General features: G+C 45.7%; 1 protein-coding gene across 5 annotated transcripts in view; it reads right to left on the bottom strand.

Annotated features, from left to right (window-relative positions):
• ARHGEF11 (Rho guanine nucleotide exchange factor 11) overlaps positions 1 to 17389 on the bottom strand; it is a 302232-nt gene that overhangs the window by 56792 nt on the left and 228051 nt on the right. For all 5 annotated transcript variants that reach the window (XM_040332151.1, XM_040332146.1, XM_040332148.1 and 2 more), the window contains 4 exons: positions 14273 to 14452; positions 11978 to 12025; positions 3971 to 4158; positions 2856 to 3002 (listed from right to left, as the gene is read on the bottom strand). In XM_040332151.1, coding sequence (XP_040188085.1) covers positions 2856 to 3002; positions 3971 to 4158; positions 11978 to 12025; positions 14273 to 14452 — 563 coding nt within the window. The remainder of the gene's footprint in view (positions 1 to 2855; positions 3003 to 3970; positions 4159 to 11977; positions 12026 to 14272; positions 14453 to 17389) is intronic.

The raw sequence follows: 17389 nt of genomic DNA, 5'->3' as shown, positions 1-17389 counted from the left end.
ACCTAGGTGGTCCCTAGGTGGAAGTCCCACTCCTAACGATCCCCCACTCCCCTCAAAAAAATGACATGCCAAATGTGGCATGTAAGGGGGGGAGGAGTGCTTAATGCGGAAGTTCCACTTTAACCACTTAACGACCGCCTCCTGCACATATACGTCAGCAGAATGGCACGGCTGGGCAGATCCACGTACAGGTATGTCCTGTACATCTACCCAGCCGTGGGTCGCGGGCGAGCTCCCACGACCCGGCCTGAAGCTCCGGGACCGCGGGACACGCGTACCCGATCTTCACTGGGGTCCCGCTATCGGTCCCCGGAGCTGAAGAACGGGGAGAGCTGCGTGTAAACACGGGTTCCCCGTGCTTCACTGTGGCGGCTGCATCGATCGTGTCATCCCCTTTATAAGGAGACACAATCGATGACGTCACTTCTACAGCCACACCCCCCTACAGTTGTAAACACACACTAGGTGAAACATAACTCCTACAGCGCCCCCTGTGGTTAACTCCCAAACTGCAACGGTCATTTCCACAATAAACAATGCATTTTAAATGCATTTTTTGCTGTGAAAATGACAATGGTCCCAAAAATGTGTCAAAATTGTCCGAAGTGTCCGCCATAATGTCGCAGTCACGAAAAAAATCGCTGATCGCCGCCATTAGTAGTAAAAAAAAATAGTTAATTAATAAAAATGCAATAAAACTATCCCCTATTTTGTAAACGTTATAAATTTTGCGCAAACCAACCGATAAACGCTTATTGGGATTTTTTTTTACCAAAAATATGTAGAAGAATACGTATCGGCCTAAACTGAGGAAAAAAACAATTTTTTTATATATTTTTGGGGGATATTTATTATAGCAAAAAGTAAAAAATATAGATTTTTTTTCAAAATTGTCGCTCTATTTTTGTTTATAGCGCAAAAAATAAAAACCGCAGAGGTGATTAAATACCACCAAAATAAAGCTCTATTTGTGGGAAAAAAAGGACGCCAATTTTGTTTGGGAGCCACGTCGCACGACCGCGCAATTGTCAGTTAAAATGACGGAGTGCCGAATCGCAAAAAGGGGCCTGGTCCTTTACCTGCATTTTGGTCCGGGGCTTAAGTGGTTAAGGGATGTATCGGCAATCCCACTGGACTCAAAAAGAATCGTATTCCTTACAATCTATGGCCAACATTTTTGGAAACTGGATTTTTTCATGCATTTCCACCACTGAGTACCGTTAATGCCACAGCACGCAAAGACATTTTAGACAATTATGCTCTTCCAGCCTTGTGAAAACTGTTTGAAGGCCCGTTTCTGTCATAGTGTGACTGTGCTTCGTGAACAAAGCCAACTCTATGAAGACATGGCTTGACCAGTCTGGTGTGGAGGAACTTGAGTGACCTGCATGAAGTCCTGACCACAATCATAACTGAACACCTTTGGGATAAATTGGAATACTGAGCGTGAGTCAGGTCTTCTCATCACAGCACAAATTCATATAAGCACACTCCAAATTCTTGTGTAAAGCCATGCCAAAAGAGTGGAGATTGTTATAGCTGCAATTTCATGTTAATACTCATTCACACCAGCTCGGTTGGGCTGTGCTGGGCAGCATTTCCCAACACGCAGACAAGGCAATTGACCTTATGTCCTATATTTCAGTTCACACTAGCATGCTATCTGGGGGTGCTGGTTGGGGTGCTGGTTGTGGCTTCGGTCTTCTTCCTGTATGGTACAGTGTTTTGATGCCAGATTCCCTACCTTGTGTTGGGAAGGAGTTGGAATTGTCCCCGCTATAGATGCCTAGGTGTTGAGCTAAACCTGTCAAATGTTCTGCTCTTCTTTTAATATTGTGATACTCTTATTTGCCCCTAAGGAAGCAGCGGTTGGCTAAGAGACCTTGGAGCGCTCAAGTAATGCAACAATATGAGGACACGTAGGGCCATATTCCCGTAGATTGTAGGCGGGCGGCGCGTAAGCCATTTACACTACGCCGCCCCAACCTACAGGAGCAAGTGCTGTATTCCCCAAACACTTGCTCCGTAGTTTGGGGCGGCGTAGTGTATTTGGCCTGGCATATCCCCGCGTAAATCCAAGGGGGTGGCTTCTATTTAAATTAAGCACGCCCCCGATTCTAACGAACTGCGCATGCGCCGGGCTTAAAATAGCCCAGTGCGCATGCTCCAGTTCTCGGTGTAAAACGTCAATGACGCCGACGTGTGCGTCATTGACGTAAAGACGTATTCGCGGATGACTTAGTAAAACAACGTACCCGACAGGAAAACATGACGCGGACCCGACGCCATACTTAACATGGCCTACGTGGGACTGGCGTAAGGTTACCCCTCATATAGCAGGGGTAACCTTACGCCTACGCAAACGACGTTAGCGACGGTTACGCGCCGCGATTTCGTTCGGGAAACGGCGTATCAGGCTCATTTGCATAAACAAATGAGACCTGAGCGTAAACGCCACCTAGCGGCCGGCGGAGTAATTAAATTTAAGATCCGACAGTGTAAGTGACTTACACATGTTGGATCTTAAGTGTATCTATGCGAAAATGATTCTAAGACTCACTCGCATAGATACACTGGCCAAAAAAGAGAGATACGATGGAGTATCCTGAGATACTCCATCGTAACTTTACTCAGAATATGGCCCCTAGTGCTTTTCAGTGCTTTTTTACATATGGATCATGTATGGACACTTTCGAGGGTCAAAGTGCTATATTAACTATCGTAAATTATCCATCATAATTTTATATGGTTTTAAAGATGAGTTGGAACTGGGGATCCAACAAGGTCAAATAGGCGTGATGGTTAGGTGTCCTATATGAGTCAATTACTATATACTTTCTTTTCTGTTCACTTACTGTGAATTTCGACAAGCTCAGGAAGATTGGGGAAGACCAGCGATAGTTCTTCTGTAGACAGCAGATTATCTTTACGCATCCTCTGATAGAAAATATGATCCAGAACACGGAGGACCCGCAGGTGAGAAGCTTCCGTCATAAACAGTTCTAAAAGGAGATCAAAAGTTCAAAGTCAAACTTAAAGCGTAACGTACAGTTGCTATTACAGAAGACCCAGTGATATAATAATTATAAAGAATTTATCTTATTACTTGCAAAATGTTAAATTTTTATTATTATTATTAAATTTACTTTCCTCTTATATACTGTAGATACAAACCCATGAATACCTTAAAAAAAAAATTGGTACGTTATACATTATGCTAGGACTTACCTGCCTTAGATCAATACCCTTAAACGGTTAGTTAACCTTTACCAAAAAAAGTGCCTATGCAGGTAAGGGGCATCCATAGATAAAAAACTGTGCAGCTTTGACTGAAGTTGGATAATGCCATTGCTATATAGGTGTGGACCAGTGGTGGCGAACCTTGGCACCCCAGATGTTTTGGAGCTACATTTCCCATGACGCTCATGCACTCTGCAGTGTAGTTGGGAAATGTAGTTTCAAAACATCTGGGGTGCCAAGGGTCGCCATCACCGGTGTAGACCATTTACTTACCTACCAAAGCCTGGCCACGTAACTCCAAGAAATGGCGCTTCCCCATCCTGCCTTGTTGCCAAGATACTACCAACCATTGCTGCTCACCCCCACTATCACAGGAGCGAGCTCTCAAACTCCCACATGTGTGGTCTACTCTCTCCTTCACTGCAGTATCACTGACCTAAGAGCTACTATGACAGGGGACAGAGAGAGCAGGGGTTCGAATCAGCTGGAAATGTCTTAGCAACAAAGCAGGACGGGATGATGCCATCTTTTGGAGTTTTTCGGTCAGGCTTCGGAAAGGTACGTAAATGGCCTACACCTATAACAGAGACAGTATCCAACTTTAATCAAAGCTGCAGAGTTTTTTTTTATCTACAGGTGCCCCTTACCTGCATAGGACATTTTTTTTTTTTGGTAAAGGTGAACTAACCCTTAAATACATCATGACCAATACCTGCCAAAAGTTGCTCACCATGTATTACTTCTTGGCGCGCTCGTTCTTTTGGAGACAAATGCTGCGCCACCTCCCTACCCACGGTGTGCTGCCAGTTCTGGGCATCCGGTTCCACATCGAGGTCTGAGAGATGTCCCAGGTCATCTTCCTGCAGATTGGCAAGCAAGGATTCACCTGTAATGCTCAGGTTTGGAGACTCCATGCTCCTAGAAAATGAAGAACAGGTCAACACATACAGGTCTCCAAAATATGATTATGGGCATTCCATGCAGAGAGCTATACAGTATGGAGGCTGATATTGCTGGATTGCTTTTGAAAATGCTGGTTTCCTGGATATAATGACCCGGATTCACAAAGCACTTACGCCGACGTATCTCGAGATACGCCGCGTAAGTGTAACTATGCGCCGTCGTATCTGTGCGTCGTGCCCACAATCTGAGATACGCCTAAAAATAGGGGGCCAGATTCAGAAAGAAGTTACGCTGGCGTAACTTCTAGGATGCTCCGGCGTATCTTTTTTCTGTATTCAGAAAACAAGATACGCCGGAATTTTGCTAAGATCCGACTGGCGTAAGTCTCTTACGCCGTCGTATCTTAGTTGCATATTTACGCTGGCCGCTAGGTGGCGCATCCGTCGATTTACGCAAGGAATATGCAAATTAGGTAGATACGCCGTTTCAGAAACGTACGTCCGCCCGGCGCATTTTTTTATGTCGTTTACGTTGGTCTTTTTCCGGCGTAAAGTTACCCCTGCTATATGAGGCGTATCCTATGTTAAGTATGAACGTCGGGCCAGCGTCAAATTTTCCGTCGATTACGTTGTTTGCGTAAGTCGTTTGCGAATAGGGCTGTACGTAATTTCAGTTCACGTCAAAAGCATTGGCTTTTTGCGGGTTAATTTGGAGCATGCGCACTGGGTTACGTTCACGGACGGCGCATGCGCCGTTAATCAAAAACTTCAAATACGTGGGGTCAGTCTTCATTTCCATACAACACGCCCACTACATAGATAATTTGAATTCCGCGGGCTTACGCCGGACCACATACGCTACGCCGCCTTAACTTAGGGCGCAGGTTCTTTCTGAATACAGAACCTGCCTCACTAAGTTACGGTGGCGTAGCGTATCGGAGATACGCTACGCCTGCACAAATTTACGCCGGGCTATTTGAATCTGGCCCAGGCTTCCTACGACCGACATAACTTGCCTACGCCGTTGTATCATGGGCGCATATTTACGTTGGGCTCATTTTCCGCTCCCATTGATTTTCTATGCACATATGCAAATGAGGGAGATACGCCGATTCACAAACGTAGTTGCGCCCGGCTCATAATATACGCGGTTTGCGTAAGTCGTACGTCCGGCGTAAAGTTATTCCCCATATAGGAGGCGCAACTCATGCAAAGGTATTGACCAGGGAACAGAGCCGTCGTATTTTACGTAGTACGTGAATATGGCTAGGCGTAGATTACGTTCACGTCGTAGGCAGTGATTCGACGTATCTTCGGCTGATGTTTCGACGTGACACTGGGATGCGGCCACGGGACGGCGCATGCGCGGTTCATTTTAAGTACTTCTATGGCGCTTGGCCCATCATTTGCATGGGGTCACGCCTCATTAGCATGGCTCACGCCCACTCCCACTTACGCCGAGGAAACCCAGCGTAGATTTGAGAGCGAGTGCTTTGTGAATACTGTGCTTGCCTCTCTGCGCTGCGTCGGCGTAGCGTATATTCGATACTCTACGCCTGCATAAATATGCGCCGATGTATGTGAATCCGGGCCAATATTGGTCTACCTTAAATGGTCATTTAATTTGACTAAAGCTGAACTCCTGGCAAGTATGAATGAATTCAGCATTACATCACTAAATGTATTATTTTAAATACAAGCAGTGTAGGTACCTGAATGTGATTCGGCATCTGCCTCTTATAACCCTCTGCACAGTAGAGCTCAGGCTGGGAGAGGTAGAAGCAGCACTAGGAGTCAATCAGTTGTGCTGCAGAGCTCATGTGCTAACAAGGTAAATGCTGATAGGAGGATGGGAACAAATGACAGAGCGATGAGTTCACCAGTCTGCTGCCTCTCTACCCAGTCATAGGCTGGGGGAAGATCAAGATCTCTAAAGCCCCGTACACGCGATCGGAATTTCCGATGGAAAAAGTCAGACGGACTTCTACCATTGGAAATTCCGACCGTGTGTATGCCCCATCGGATTTTCTCCATCGGAAATTCAGAGGAAATCCGTCAGAGTTTAGATGGAATTCTGTCGGAATTCCGATGTGATTTTGGTGGGTCAAATGTCAGACCGTGTGTACGGGGCTTAAGAGTTACTTAAAGTGAAATTTTAGTCCTACCCCAAGCCTAAATCTGCTCCCACCCCCATTCTAAGACTATTCTATCTACCATGTAAAAGAAAAGATGTCTATACTTACCTATTCTGAAGCTGCTCCGGTCTGATCACATGGCCAGCTTTAGTGTAAAAGAGGGGCACCTGACAACTGCAGTCCCATAGTAAGCCTATAGGGGACATCATTGCTCAGACTCTGTAGCCGCTGTCGCTGCCTAGCCTTTATACTGAAGCGCCAGTCATGTGACCATACCTGAGCAGCCTCAGAATAGGAAAGTAAAGACATCTTTTCTTTTACAGGGTATATAGAATAGGCTTAGAATGGGGGTGAAAGCAGTTTTAGGCTTAGTTAGGGTACGACTGGAATGCCACTTTAAAGCTGAACTCTGGGAATGAAATAAAAGATACTTTTGCAGTGGGGTCACCCAGACTGCAAGAGTTGAGTGCTTTTCAAGTTTGGGGGTAAAGCAATAAGGTTTCCTCCACCTGTCAGACCAGTCCCCTAAACCCTCTTTGATAAGACGCTCAGGTCAATGGTGACACGCTGAGGTCATCAAGAACAATGCAGGACCAATAGATCTGCTTTATAATGTTAGGATGGCAAGGATTGTGCCCAATCTGGAATGTTAGAGAGACTCAAAGCCTGCCAGAGCAAGGAATACAGCATTATACCTTACTCCCCTACCCCTAGGCATAAGAAGCATTTAATCCTTTGAAGTCCGGGGAGGAACTGCAAGGGTGTTTTTATGTCTATTCAAGAGTTTCGTTTTCACTGGAAACTGCAAGAGCAAGGACCCTCTGGCGAAACTTTAAAAGACAATGGCCCGGATTCACAGACATTGGCGCATATTTATGCCGCCGTAGCTTATCTCATATACGCTACGCCGACGTAGCGCAGAGAGGCAAGCACCGAATTCACAAAGCACTTGCCACCAAATCTGCACTGGGTTTCTTACTTAGGCGCAAGTCGTCGTAAGTGGAAGTGGGTGTGAGCCATGCAAATGAGGCGTGACCCCATGCAAATGATGGGCTGAGTCTCAGCCAGATTTGAATAACGAACGGCACATGCGCCGTCCCGTGGACGCATCCCAATGCGCATGCTCAGAATCACGTCGGAACGAATGCCTAAGATACGACGGATCACTGCCTACGGCCTGAACGTAACCTACGCCCAGCCATAGTCACGTACAACATAAACAACGTAAAATACGACGGCTTGAGTTCCCTTGTCCATACCTTTGCATGGGTTGCACCTCATATATGGGGAATAACTTTACGCCGGACGTACGACTTACGCAAACCGTGTATATTATGCGCCGGGCGCAAGTACGTTTGTGAATCTACGTATCTCCCTCATTTCCATATTTGAATAGGAAATCAATGGGAGCACCAGATGCGTCCAGCGTAAATATGCGCCCACGATACGCCGGCGTAGGCAAGTTACTTCGGATGAAGCCTATTTTTTAGGTGTATCTCAGTTTGTGGGCACGGCGCATGGATACGACAGCGCATATTTACACTTACGCGGCGTATCTTGAGATACGTCGGCGTAAGTGCTTTGTGAATCCGGGCCATTGAATCCAAAGATTTGTGTATATAGACAGTAATTGTTTTAAAATTGATATAAATTTAATAAAAAAACATCATAAATACATACAGAGTTTGAATCACAAATTTACAAGTTCAATAATATGTACCCGCATGAGATCATAACAAACCACTTGATTTATATCACTTTTGTACAATGTACAGAGTGAAACGCGTTTCAAAGATTATATGCCATTCTGCTTTATCAGGAGAAAGTAGTATATTGATTGATATCTACAATTTAAAAGTTACAGTAAGTACACGTGTAATTGTTCTACAGAAACAAACATTTTCTTAGTAAATACATAATAAACAAGTTGGCGCTAATAGTTATATTAGATAATAGTGACCCCAGAGGCAACCTAAGAGGCGGAAGCAGACTTGGGTGTGGGACGGGCCTCTTTATCCACAGTATTTGGCTCCCCCTTTTGATCTCTATTGTCCGATGGTCATTGTCCGCTTCTACTTCTTGGGTTGCCTCTGGGGTCAACCTTCCTTTTTCCGGCTTATCGTCTCTATTTTTTCTCTACTGAATCTGAGATACCTGCTTCAACTTTATTGGTTAGTAAACATGATGCTTATATCACTATTAGTGTCTGCTTGTTTATTATTTATTTACTAAGAAAATGTTTGTTTCTGTAGAACAATTACCGTATATACTCTAGTACAGGGCTCACAATTTCATGTCCTGAGCCACTAGCCAGGTCTTTCAAGTTACTCGCAACTAGTTGCACGACCCAACCCCTCCCCTGCCCCACCCCTAGGTCCGCCCCAAAAACACGCCCTTGTAAATTACCTCATGAAATTACACGGTTAAAATGTTTTAAGCAGAATTAAGTTCCAAAAATAAATATCAACAACGTTAACAATACTAACATAAAACACAGTACCTGCAGCATCACCGTGCCCCACCAATTGCAGCGTCACCGTGCCCCATCAATTGCAGCGTCACCGTGCCCCATCAAATGCAGCGTCACCGTGCCCCATCAAATCACCTGCCCCCTCAGCTTTGGATCCCCTGCATGCTACACATTCACCTCTCCCCCTCTGCATGCTACACAGTCACCTTCTCCCCAGATTTGGACCCCCTGGATGTTGCACAGTCACCTCTGCCCCCCTGCATGTTACACAGTCACCCCCCCCCCCAATTTGGACCCCATGAATGCTGCACAGTCACCTCTCCCTCCCCCTGCATGTTACACAGTCACCTCCCCCCCAGCTTTGGACCCCCTGCATTTTGCACAGTCACCTCTTCCCCCCCTGCATGCTGCATAGTCACCTCTCCCCCCAGCTTTGGACCCCCTGCATGCTGCATAGTCACCTCCCCTCTCCCCAGCTTTGGGGCCCCTGCATGCTGCACCGTCACCCCACCTCTCTGCCCCTTCCTACCTTACTTCCTACCTACACAGGGAGAGACACAGCAGTGCTGAACAGAGGGCGGGAACTACTGAACGACTTTTTATATTAACAATGCTAATGATTGGTTGCTAGGACCTCCTAGCAACCAATCACCTGCTAGTTGACAGAATTTCCCGTCTTCTATTCAGCACTGTCCCACTGTCTCGGAGAGATTGAGATTGTTCCTGCTCCTGTCTGTGTCAGTCTGTCGGCGAGTCACCATGGTAGCGGTACAGTCCGCACCTGGCCCCGCCCCCATGCCGGCTTAAAACCCCCTCGCAGTGTGTGCCCATTCTGACCTGACACCCCCCCCCACAGTGTGTGCCCGTGCCAGCCTGACCTCACCCCCCCCGCAGTGTGTGCCCGTGCCAGCCTGACCTGACATCCCCCCCCCGCAGTGTGTGCCCATGCCGGCCTGACAGCCCCCCAGTGTGTGCCCGTGCCTGCCTGACCTGACACCCCTCCCTCAGTGTGTGGCACCCGGGGGCAGCCAGCCTCATACTGCCTCCAGACTCCAGCAAACACAGCGCCTCACCAAATGTGCTGAATACCTCACAGCACACTGCTTCCCGCCGGCCCCTCCTCTCTTCTCGTCCCAGGGGATGCCCGGTGTCTGTGTGTGTGTGTCTGTGTGTCTCCAGCCATGCCGCTCTGTTTACTCCCGCTGACAGTTTCCTGGCTGATGGCTTCAGCCAGGAAACAGTCCGCCTTCTAAGTCCCTGCACCTCACTCGCCCTGCACTAAATTCCACTCGCAAAATGCGAGCAGGCGAGTGGAATTTTTGAGGGCTGCTCTAGTATAAGCCGACCCGAATATAAGCCTAATTTTACCACAAAAAACTGGGAAAACGTATTGACTCAAGTATAAGCCTAGGGTGTCCATCTGCATGCCTCACTGTGCCTCACTGTGTCGATGTGCATGCCCCACTGTGTCCATGCCTCTCTGTGCCCATGACTAGACTGACGTTTAACAATGGGAGTCTATGGAAGGGGTGCCTGGCTTTGAAAAATCGGTGCTCCCAAGCCGTAGGTCCCCCAGACAACAAACTTGTACTAGTCAACAAACTTGTACTTGCACACTTGTAGAGGATAAATGGTTCCAGGTCAAGGGGACCTACGACTGGTCGGTACCGAATCCCTAAAGTCACCGGAGAAATTACCTTTTAACATGGGAGTCCATGGAAGGGGTGCCCGGCATTGAAAAATCGGTGCTCCCCAAAGTCTGGGAGATCAGGCTCAAAAAGGTGACTCGAGTATAAGCCGAGGGGGGAATTTTCAGCACAAAAAAATGTGCTGAAAAACTCGGCTTATACGGTACACTTACTTGTACTTACTGTAACTTTTAAATTGTAGATATCATAACTCAATATACCACTTCCCCTTGATGAAGAGTAATGACATATAATCTTTGAAACGCGTCGAGTTTCACTCTGTACATTGTACAAAAGTGATATAAATCAAGTAGTTTGTTATGATCTTGTGTGGATACATATTATTGAACTTGTAAATTTGTGATTCAAACTCTTTATGTATTGATGATTTTTTGTATTAAATTGATATCAATTTTAAAACAATTACTGTCTATATACACAAATCTTTGGAATCATTGGGCCAGATTCAGGTAGGAGAGCGGATCTTTATATTGGCGTAACGTATGTCATTTACATTACGCCGCCGCAAGTAATGTAAATCACCCGGCGGAATTCATATTCGGCGGGTAGGGGGCGTGTATCATTTAAATCAAGCGCGTCCCCGCGCCGAACGAACTGCGCATGCGCCGGCCACGACTGAATCCCAGTGCGCATGCTCCAAATCACGTCGCTAATTGTCAATTAAAGCGACGTGAGCGTAACTTACGCCCAGCTCAATTGTGAATCGACTTTCCAAACGACGTAAATTACGTCTGTCCCGACGTCCATACTTAACATTGGCTGCGCCTCCCTATAGCAGGGGTAACGTTACGCCGGGCATAAGTCTTACGCAAACGACGTAAACAGATACCCCGGCCTGGCGTACGTTCGTGAATCGGCGTATTTGCTCATTTGCATATTTAAACAAACGGGAACGCCACCTAGCAGCCAGCGTAAATATGCATCTAAGATACGACGGTGTAAGTGCCTTACGCCGGTCGTATCTTACCAACATTTAAGCGTATCTCATTATGAGCATACGCTTAAATTTGCGCGGGCTCAGATTAGGACTTACGATGGTGTATCTACTGATACGCCCGTCGTAAGTCTTTCTGAATCTGGGCCACTGCCTTTTAAAGTTCCGCCAGAGAGTTCTTGCTCATGTGGTTTCTGTGCAATACTAGGGATGTGGGCAGCGTTTCCAAATCCCCACTGGAGCTGAACTTTTTCATATATTAGTTTTTTCTGGAGCAGAGCAAAATCAGTCTTGCTCCCACTGCCAGACCACCGCATGGCACAGCTGTGTGAAATCCCAGGACAGGATGAACAAAAATACAATGCATTTTTTTTCCTGTGTATTTAGCTAGTTGCCTGGAGTTCAGCTTCTCATAGAAGGGAGACTGCCTATGTAAGATTGAACTTTCTGTGCATGTTTTTCTAGACAGTTATACATACCCTTGTACAGCACCATAAATGATGGTGCTGAATTAATAGTATTAACGGTATTAATCTTAATATAATGTGCCCATTGCATCAGAATAGAAAACTGGTGGCATCACCTACCTGCGGGTCAGTTTGGGAGTGTACGGTGGAGTTGGGTTATCCAGCGACCTGTGGAATAAATACAATATTATTTAGATCTGTTGCGACTTGTTGGCTATCACTTCTTAAGATGCATTCCTTTCCTTGGTGAGACATGGAGGTTGCCTTTGCTGACCTCCCATCTGGAAAATACCAAATCCTGGCTAGCCTATTGACCTGTGTGCATGAGGACCACACTGGTAAAAGGCAGCTGTGATTTGTAATAGAATTTAAAAAAATCGATTAAAAACAACAGACTGTTCTGCAGCCATAGTGGCAGGAAACGCCTACGCCAGTACTAGTAGCCAAAAATCATGTGACCCTTTGCCCAGGATTAAGGAGAAGTTTGGCCATTTTATTTTTTATTCATGGTAAGTAAAGGCTTCTTTTTGGTCACAACAATAATGGGAATGGATAATGCTGATATGTGTTCAACTTGATTCAAATAAAGCAACATTTTTTATTTTAACTATTTGCTTAACTGGGCACTTAAACCCCCCTCCTGCCCAGACCAATTTTCAGCGCTCTCACTCTTTGAATGACAATTGCGCGGTCGTACAACAATGTATCCAAATGAAATTTTCATAATTTTTTCCCCACAAATAGAATTTTCTTTTGGTGGTATTTAATCACCTCTGCGGTTTTTATTTTTTGTTAAAAAAATTTAAAAAGACCAATTAAAAAAAAAATACAAAAAGTTTTGTATTTTGTTATAAAATTTAGCAAACGGGTAATTTTTCTCCTTCATTGATGTACGCTGATGAGGCTGCACTGATGGAACTTGATAGGCTACACTGATGCGCACCGATAAGGCGGCACTGGTGGGCACCAATAAGGTGCCACTGGTGGGCACTGAGAGGTGGCACTGGTAGCTGGCAGTGATGGGCACTGATCAGCACTGGTAGGTGAAACTGATAGGCGGCACTGATTGGCACCACTGTCAGGCATTGATAAGTAACACTCGTAGGCATTGATAGGTGGCACTGTTTTGCACTGGTGGTCACTGGCAGGCGGTACTGGTGGGCACTGATGAGGCGGATGTGCCTCTTCCACTCGGGACCAATGTCTCTTACACAAAAGCCGGGGATCTGCTTTTTTTTCTCTCCTCACGCTGTCAGCTTTTGTTTACATCACGTGATCAGCTGTCATTGGCTGACAGCTGATCACATGATAAGGGGCCGGGACCAGCCTCTTACTCGGATCTGTGATCACCAGGGTCTCAGTGACTGAGTGATCACAGCGCACGCCCTGCAGGGGGCACGCGGGGAGCGTACAAAGCGGAGGATGTCTATTGACGGCCTACCCGAAATTCAGGTCCGCGCTGTAGCCGTCATTCGGCTATAGCACGGACGCCAAGTGGTTAAGGTCTTTTAACTTTAAAAGGTTAAACCTGAATGGCTGTTGCAAAGGCTCCACCCTTGTTCCATATTTATTGGTTTCATTGATTGTAACTCACCCTGATGTCATGTGTAGAACTGTACCTCAAATTTAAATAATTCATCTACATGCTATGGCCAAAAAATGTGGACATCCCTCTAAATTCTTGACTTTAGACAAGGGGTACTGGTAATGCTACTGAAGAGGGCCTGTGTAGAAGTGCTTTGGGCTTGTGTCGGTGGCATCAGTAAGAGAGTTCTGAGATCATTCAAAACAATTACCTGGTGCATTTGGCCTACTTCATTTGGGTTTTGCATTTCCATACTTTTAGGGGAAGGCAAACAAAAGCGAACAAAAGCCTGTTGACAGGCCCATACAAACACATTTTAAACATTTGTCCATTTCCAATGCCTTTGGGGAAGACCTTTTCCTGTTCCAGCATGTCTGTGCCCTTGTGCACAAAGACAGCTCTGTAAGTACATGGTTTGAGAAGTTTGGTGTGAAGGAATCAGGTGGTCTCCACAAGTCCAGACCTCAACCCTACTGAACACCTTTGAGATGAATGGGAATGCCAATTGCAAGCCAGGCCCCTAGTACCAGACCTATAAAATACTTTTTGGCTGAAAAGGTACAAATTCTCAGACATTCCAAATATTTGTGGAAAGCTTTCTCGGAAGAGTGGAGGCAGTTATAGCAACAAAGGGGTGGTCATCTCCATATTCCCGTAATGCCCATGGTTTTGGAATGGGATGTCAAACACACTTGTATAGCTGTGATGGTCTGGTGTCCACAAACATTTGTTGTAATAAATTGATAAGAGCTTTAGCATATACTGTGATTTTTTACATACGATGGGTAGGTGTGTAAAATACTCTAAAAGCCAAAAGAGGCAACACTGACCTTGTGGAGAGACTGGAAGCTGAGGACGATGCCGACTGATGTAATCGGGTGGCCTCTGCGGCAGCATCCATGTCCACATCACTTCGGGAGCGGGGAACATTGTCAGCTTTGCGGGATTTCTTCAGTTCCTCACGGCCCTTCAGGCTTTCTGAGCGACCAAGTTTCACCTCTGCCCTGGCACTGCAAAATAAAGTACGGTAATTATTACATTATAATGATAACGGTATCGTTAATGGTAGTAGGCAGAAACAAGAGGCGAGTCTATCACCCATGACCAGGGAGTTTCACCTTCTGGCGCTGCCACCATGGTCTGAGCATAGCTTCCTGGAGGTGGCGATTGGGCTTGTCTCTCCCATCAAAAAAAAAAAAAAGTTGCCATCCGCATGCATTATGATTTGTTATGCAGTGTGCAAGTATGCTGCTGAGATCCATGGGGGGAAAAAATGGAGTCGATTTACTAAAACTGGAGAGTCGAAAACCTAGTGCAGCTCTGCATTTTTGTCAAAGCTTAAAGGAGCACTAAAGGCAAACTTTTTTTTTTTTTTTTAAATAACAAACATGTTATACTTACCTCCACTGTGCAGCTCGTTTTGCACAGAGTGTCCCCGAACCCTGTCTTCTGGGGTCTCTCGGCGGCTGTCTCGGCTCCTCCTCGCAAAAGCTTTCCACCTTCATACGAGCGAGCTTGCATGGTGGAAAGCTTTTGTGAGCGCGCTCCCTTGATACAGCGGCGGGCATAGCCGCCGACTGTATCACTCGGCCCCGCCCCTCGGCGCGCCGCGTCATCCGCTGTGATTGACAGCAGCGCCAGCCAATGGCTGCGCTGCTATCAATCTGTCCAGCCTAGCCAATCAACGGCCAGGCTGGGAACCGAAGAGGATCACGTGGACGCACGCGGGACTTTTGAGGGGTCAGGTAAGTAAAACGGGGGTTCGGCGGGGCGATACCTGCTAAGCAGGAACACGAATCTCTGTGTTGTCCCAGTCATTCTATCCCCCACACCAGTGTTTCTCAATTCCAGTCCTCAAGGTGCACCAACAGGTCATGTTTTCAGGATTTCTCTCAGATGAAACGGCTGTGGTATTTACTAAGGCAGTGAAACTGATCAAATCACCTGTGCAAAATAATGGAAAGCCTGAAAACATGACCTGTTTTTTGCGCCTTGAGGACTGGAATTGAGAAACACTGCACACAGTTAGAAAACACTCTGAGGGAACACACTTAACCCCTTGATCGCCCCTGGTGTTAACCTCTTCCTTGCCAGTGTCATTAGTACAGTAACAGCGCATATTTTTAGCACTGGTCACTGTAATGATGTCACTGGTTCCCAAAAAAGTGCCACTAAGACCCCTTTCACACTGCAGCGCCGAGACATTAGCGCTAAAGCAACGCTCGTTTCTGCAGTGTTTGAGCTGTGCTTTAGCAGCACTTTTTGGCCTCTGGCGGGGCTTACCTTAAGAAAAAACAAGGTAAAAAGTCCAGTTTTAAGGCGCTTTCAATGCTCTTTGTAAGCGCTGCCCATTCAGTGCAATGGGCAGGGGCATTTTGGGAGCCTTAAATACAGCGCTCCCAACCCGTTCCAAACACCTTAAAACTGCCTTAGTATGAAAGGGGTCTTAGTGTCCGATTTGTCCGCCGCAATGTCTCAGTCCCGCTCAAATCCGCTGATCGCCGCCATTACTAGTATAAAGAAAATAAATACAAAAATCCATAAAAATATCCCACAGTTTGTAGATGCTATACCAATCAATATACAGTTATTGTGATATTTATTTACCAAAAATATGTATATATTGCCTTAAATTGATGAAGAAATTTGTTCTTTTACATTTTTTTTATTGGATGTGTTTTATAGCAGAAAGTAAAAAAATATATTTTTTTTTTCTCAAAATTGTTGCTCTGTTTTTGTTTATAGCGCAAATAATAAACGCAGAGGTGATCAAAAAGAAAGTTGTAATTGTGGGGGAAAAAAGGACATTTTATTTGGGTACAGCCTTGCACGACCGCACAATTGTCAGTTAAAGTAACACAGTGCCGTATCGCAAAAAATGGCCAAATCAGGAAGGGGGTAAAATCTTCTGGTCCTTAAGTGGTTAAGAAGGAATGGGCTCCCTTCAGTACTGCCTGCCCTTTTATCCACTGCTATATACGCTCTAACTCGGAGACTCAAAATATAAAAGTTTGGACCGCACTTGGCAAAGGAGCTTTGGTGAGACAGTGTGGCTTTCACACATATTTGCAAATGTAGGGCTACAGTATTTTTGGTACTATTATCAGATAATTTTTCCCTCATATTAACTTCAAACATTCACTTTGTGGGGACTGTGGGAATCCAGTGTTGCCGGAGACCAGGCAGATTTATCTGATTAACTGTTCAAGAGCTTGGATTTTCAAGGAGATAGCAGGTAACTAATGAATATTGCCAATTTACCAAAGAGGTGTGATCTCCATACTATTGGACCACCATGAGAAACGAAAGCCTTAAGCCCCATAAACACGGTCAGAATTCCCGCCAGAGAAAGTCAGGTGAGAATTCCGACCATGTGTATGCTCCATCTGACTTTTTCTGTGGGAATTCCCGCCAGTAAAAGATTGATAGCAGGTTCTTCATTTTCCCAACGGAAAAAATTCCTATCGGGAAATCCGATCGTCTGTATGCTTTTTCGATGTGCAAAAAAAGAAGTATGCACGGAAACAATTCGACGCATGCTCGGAATTTAACTTCTTTTTCTTGCCTTGTTGTAGTGTTGTTTGTCACAGCGTTCTAAACTTTCGAAAGTTCAGAGAACTTTTGTGTGACCGTGTGCATGCAAGCCAAGCTTGAGCGGAATTCCGACTTTCCAACTTTTTTCCGGCGGAAAATCCATTTGTGTGTACACGGCATTAGGGTGAAAACGTAGCACGTAAGAAGTCATAAATGGCAAAGTGGGAGATTGTAACAAATGAGTGTTATAAGAGTTGATCATCCACTGGTTGGAGAAGACACTTTGGGAAATAAATTAAGGTCCTTGAAGAGGAAGACAAAAAATATGAACAGCACAAGTCTGGGGCCCCAGTCACATTTGAGCATTTTGTAGCGCAACTCTCCATAACGCTCAACATAAAAAGTCTCATGGT

Source organism: Rana temporaria, chromosome 13 (genome assembly GCF_905171775.1).
Source record: "Rana temporaria chromosome 13, aRanTem1.1, whole genome shotgun sequence".
Taxonomy (NCBI): domain Eukaryota; kingdom Metazoa; phylum Chordata; class Amphibia; order Anura; family Ranidae; genus Rana; species Rana temporaria.
Note: the sequence above shows the minus strand (reverse complement) of the source record. Positions and strands in the feature narration are given on the sequence as shown.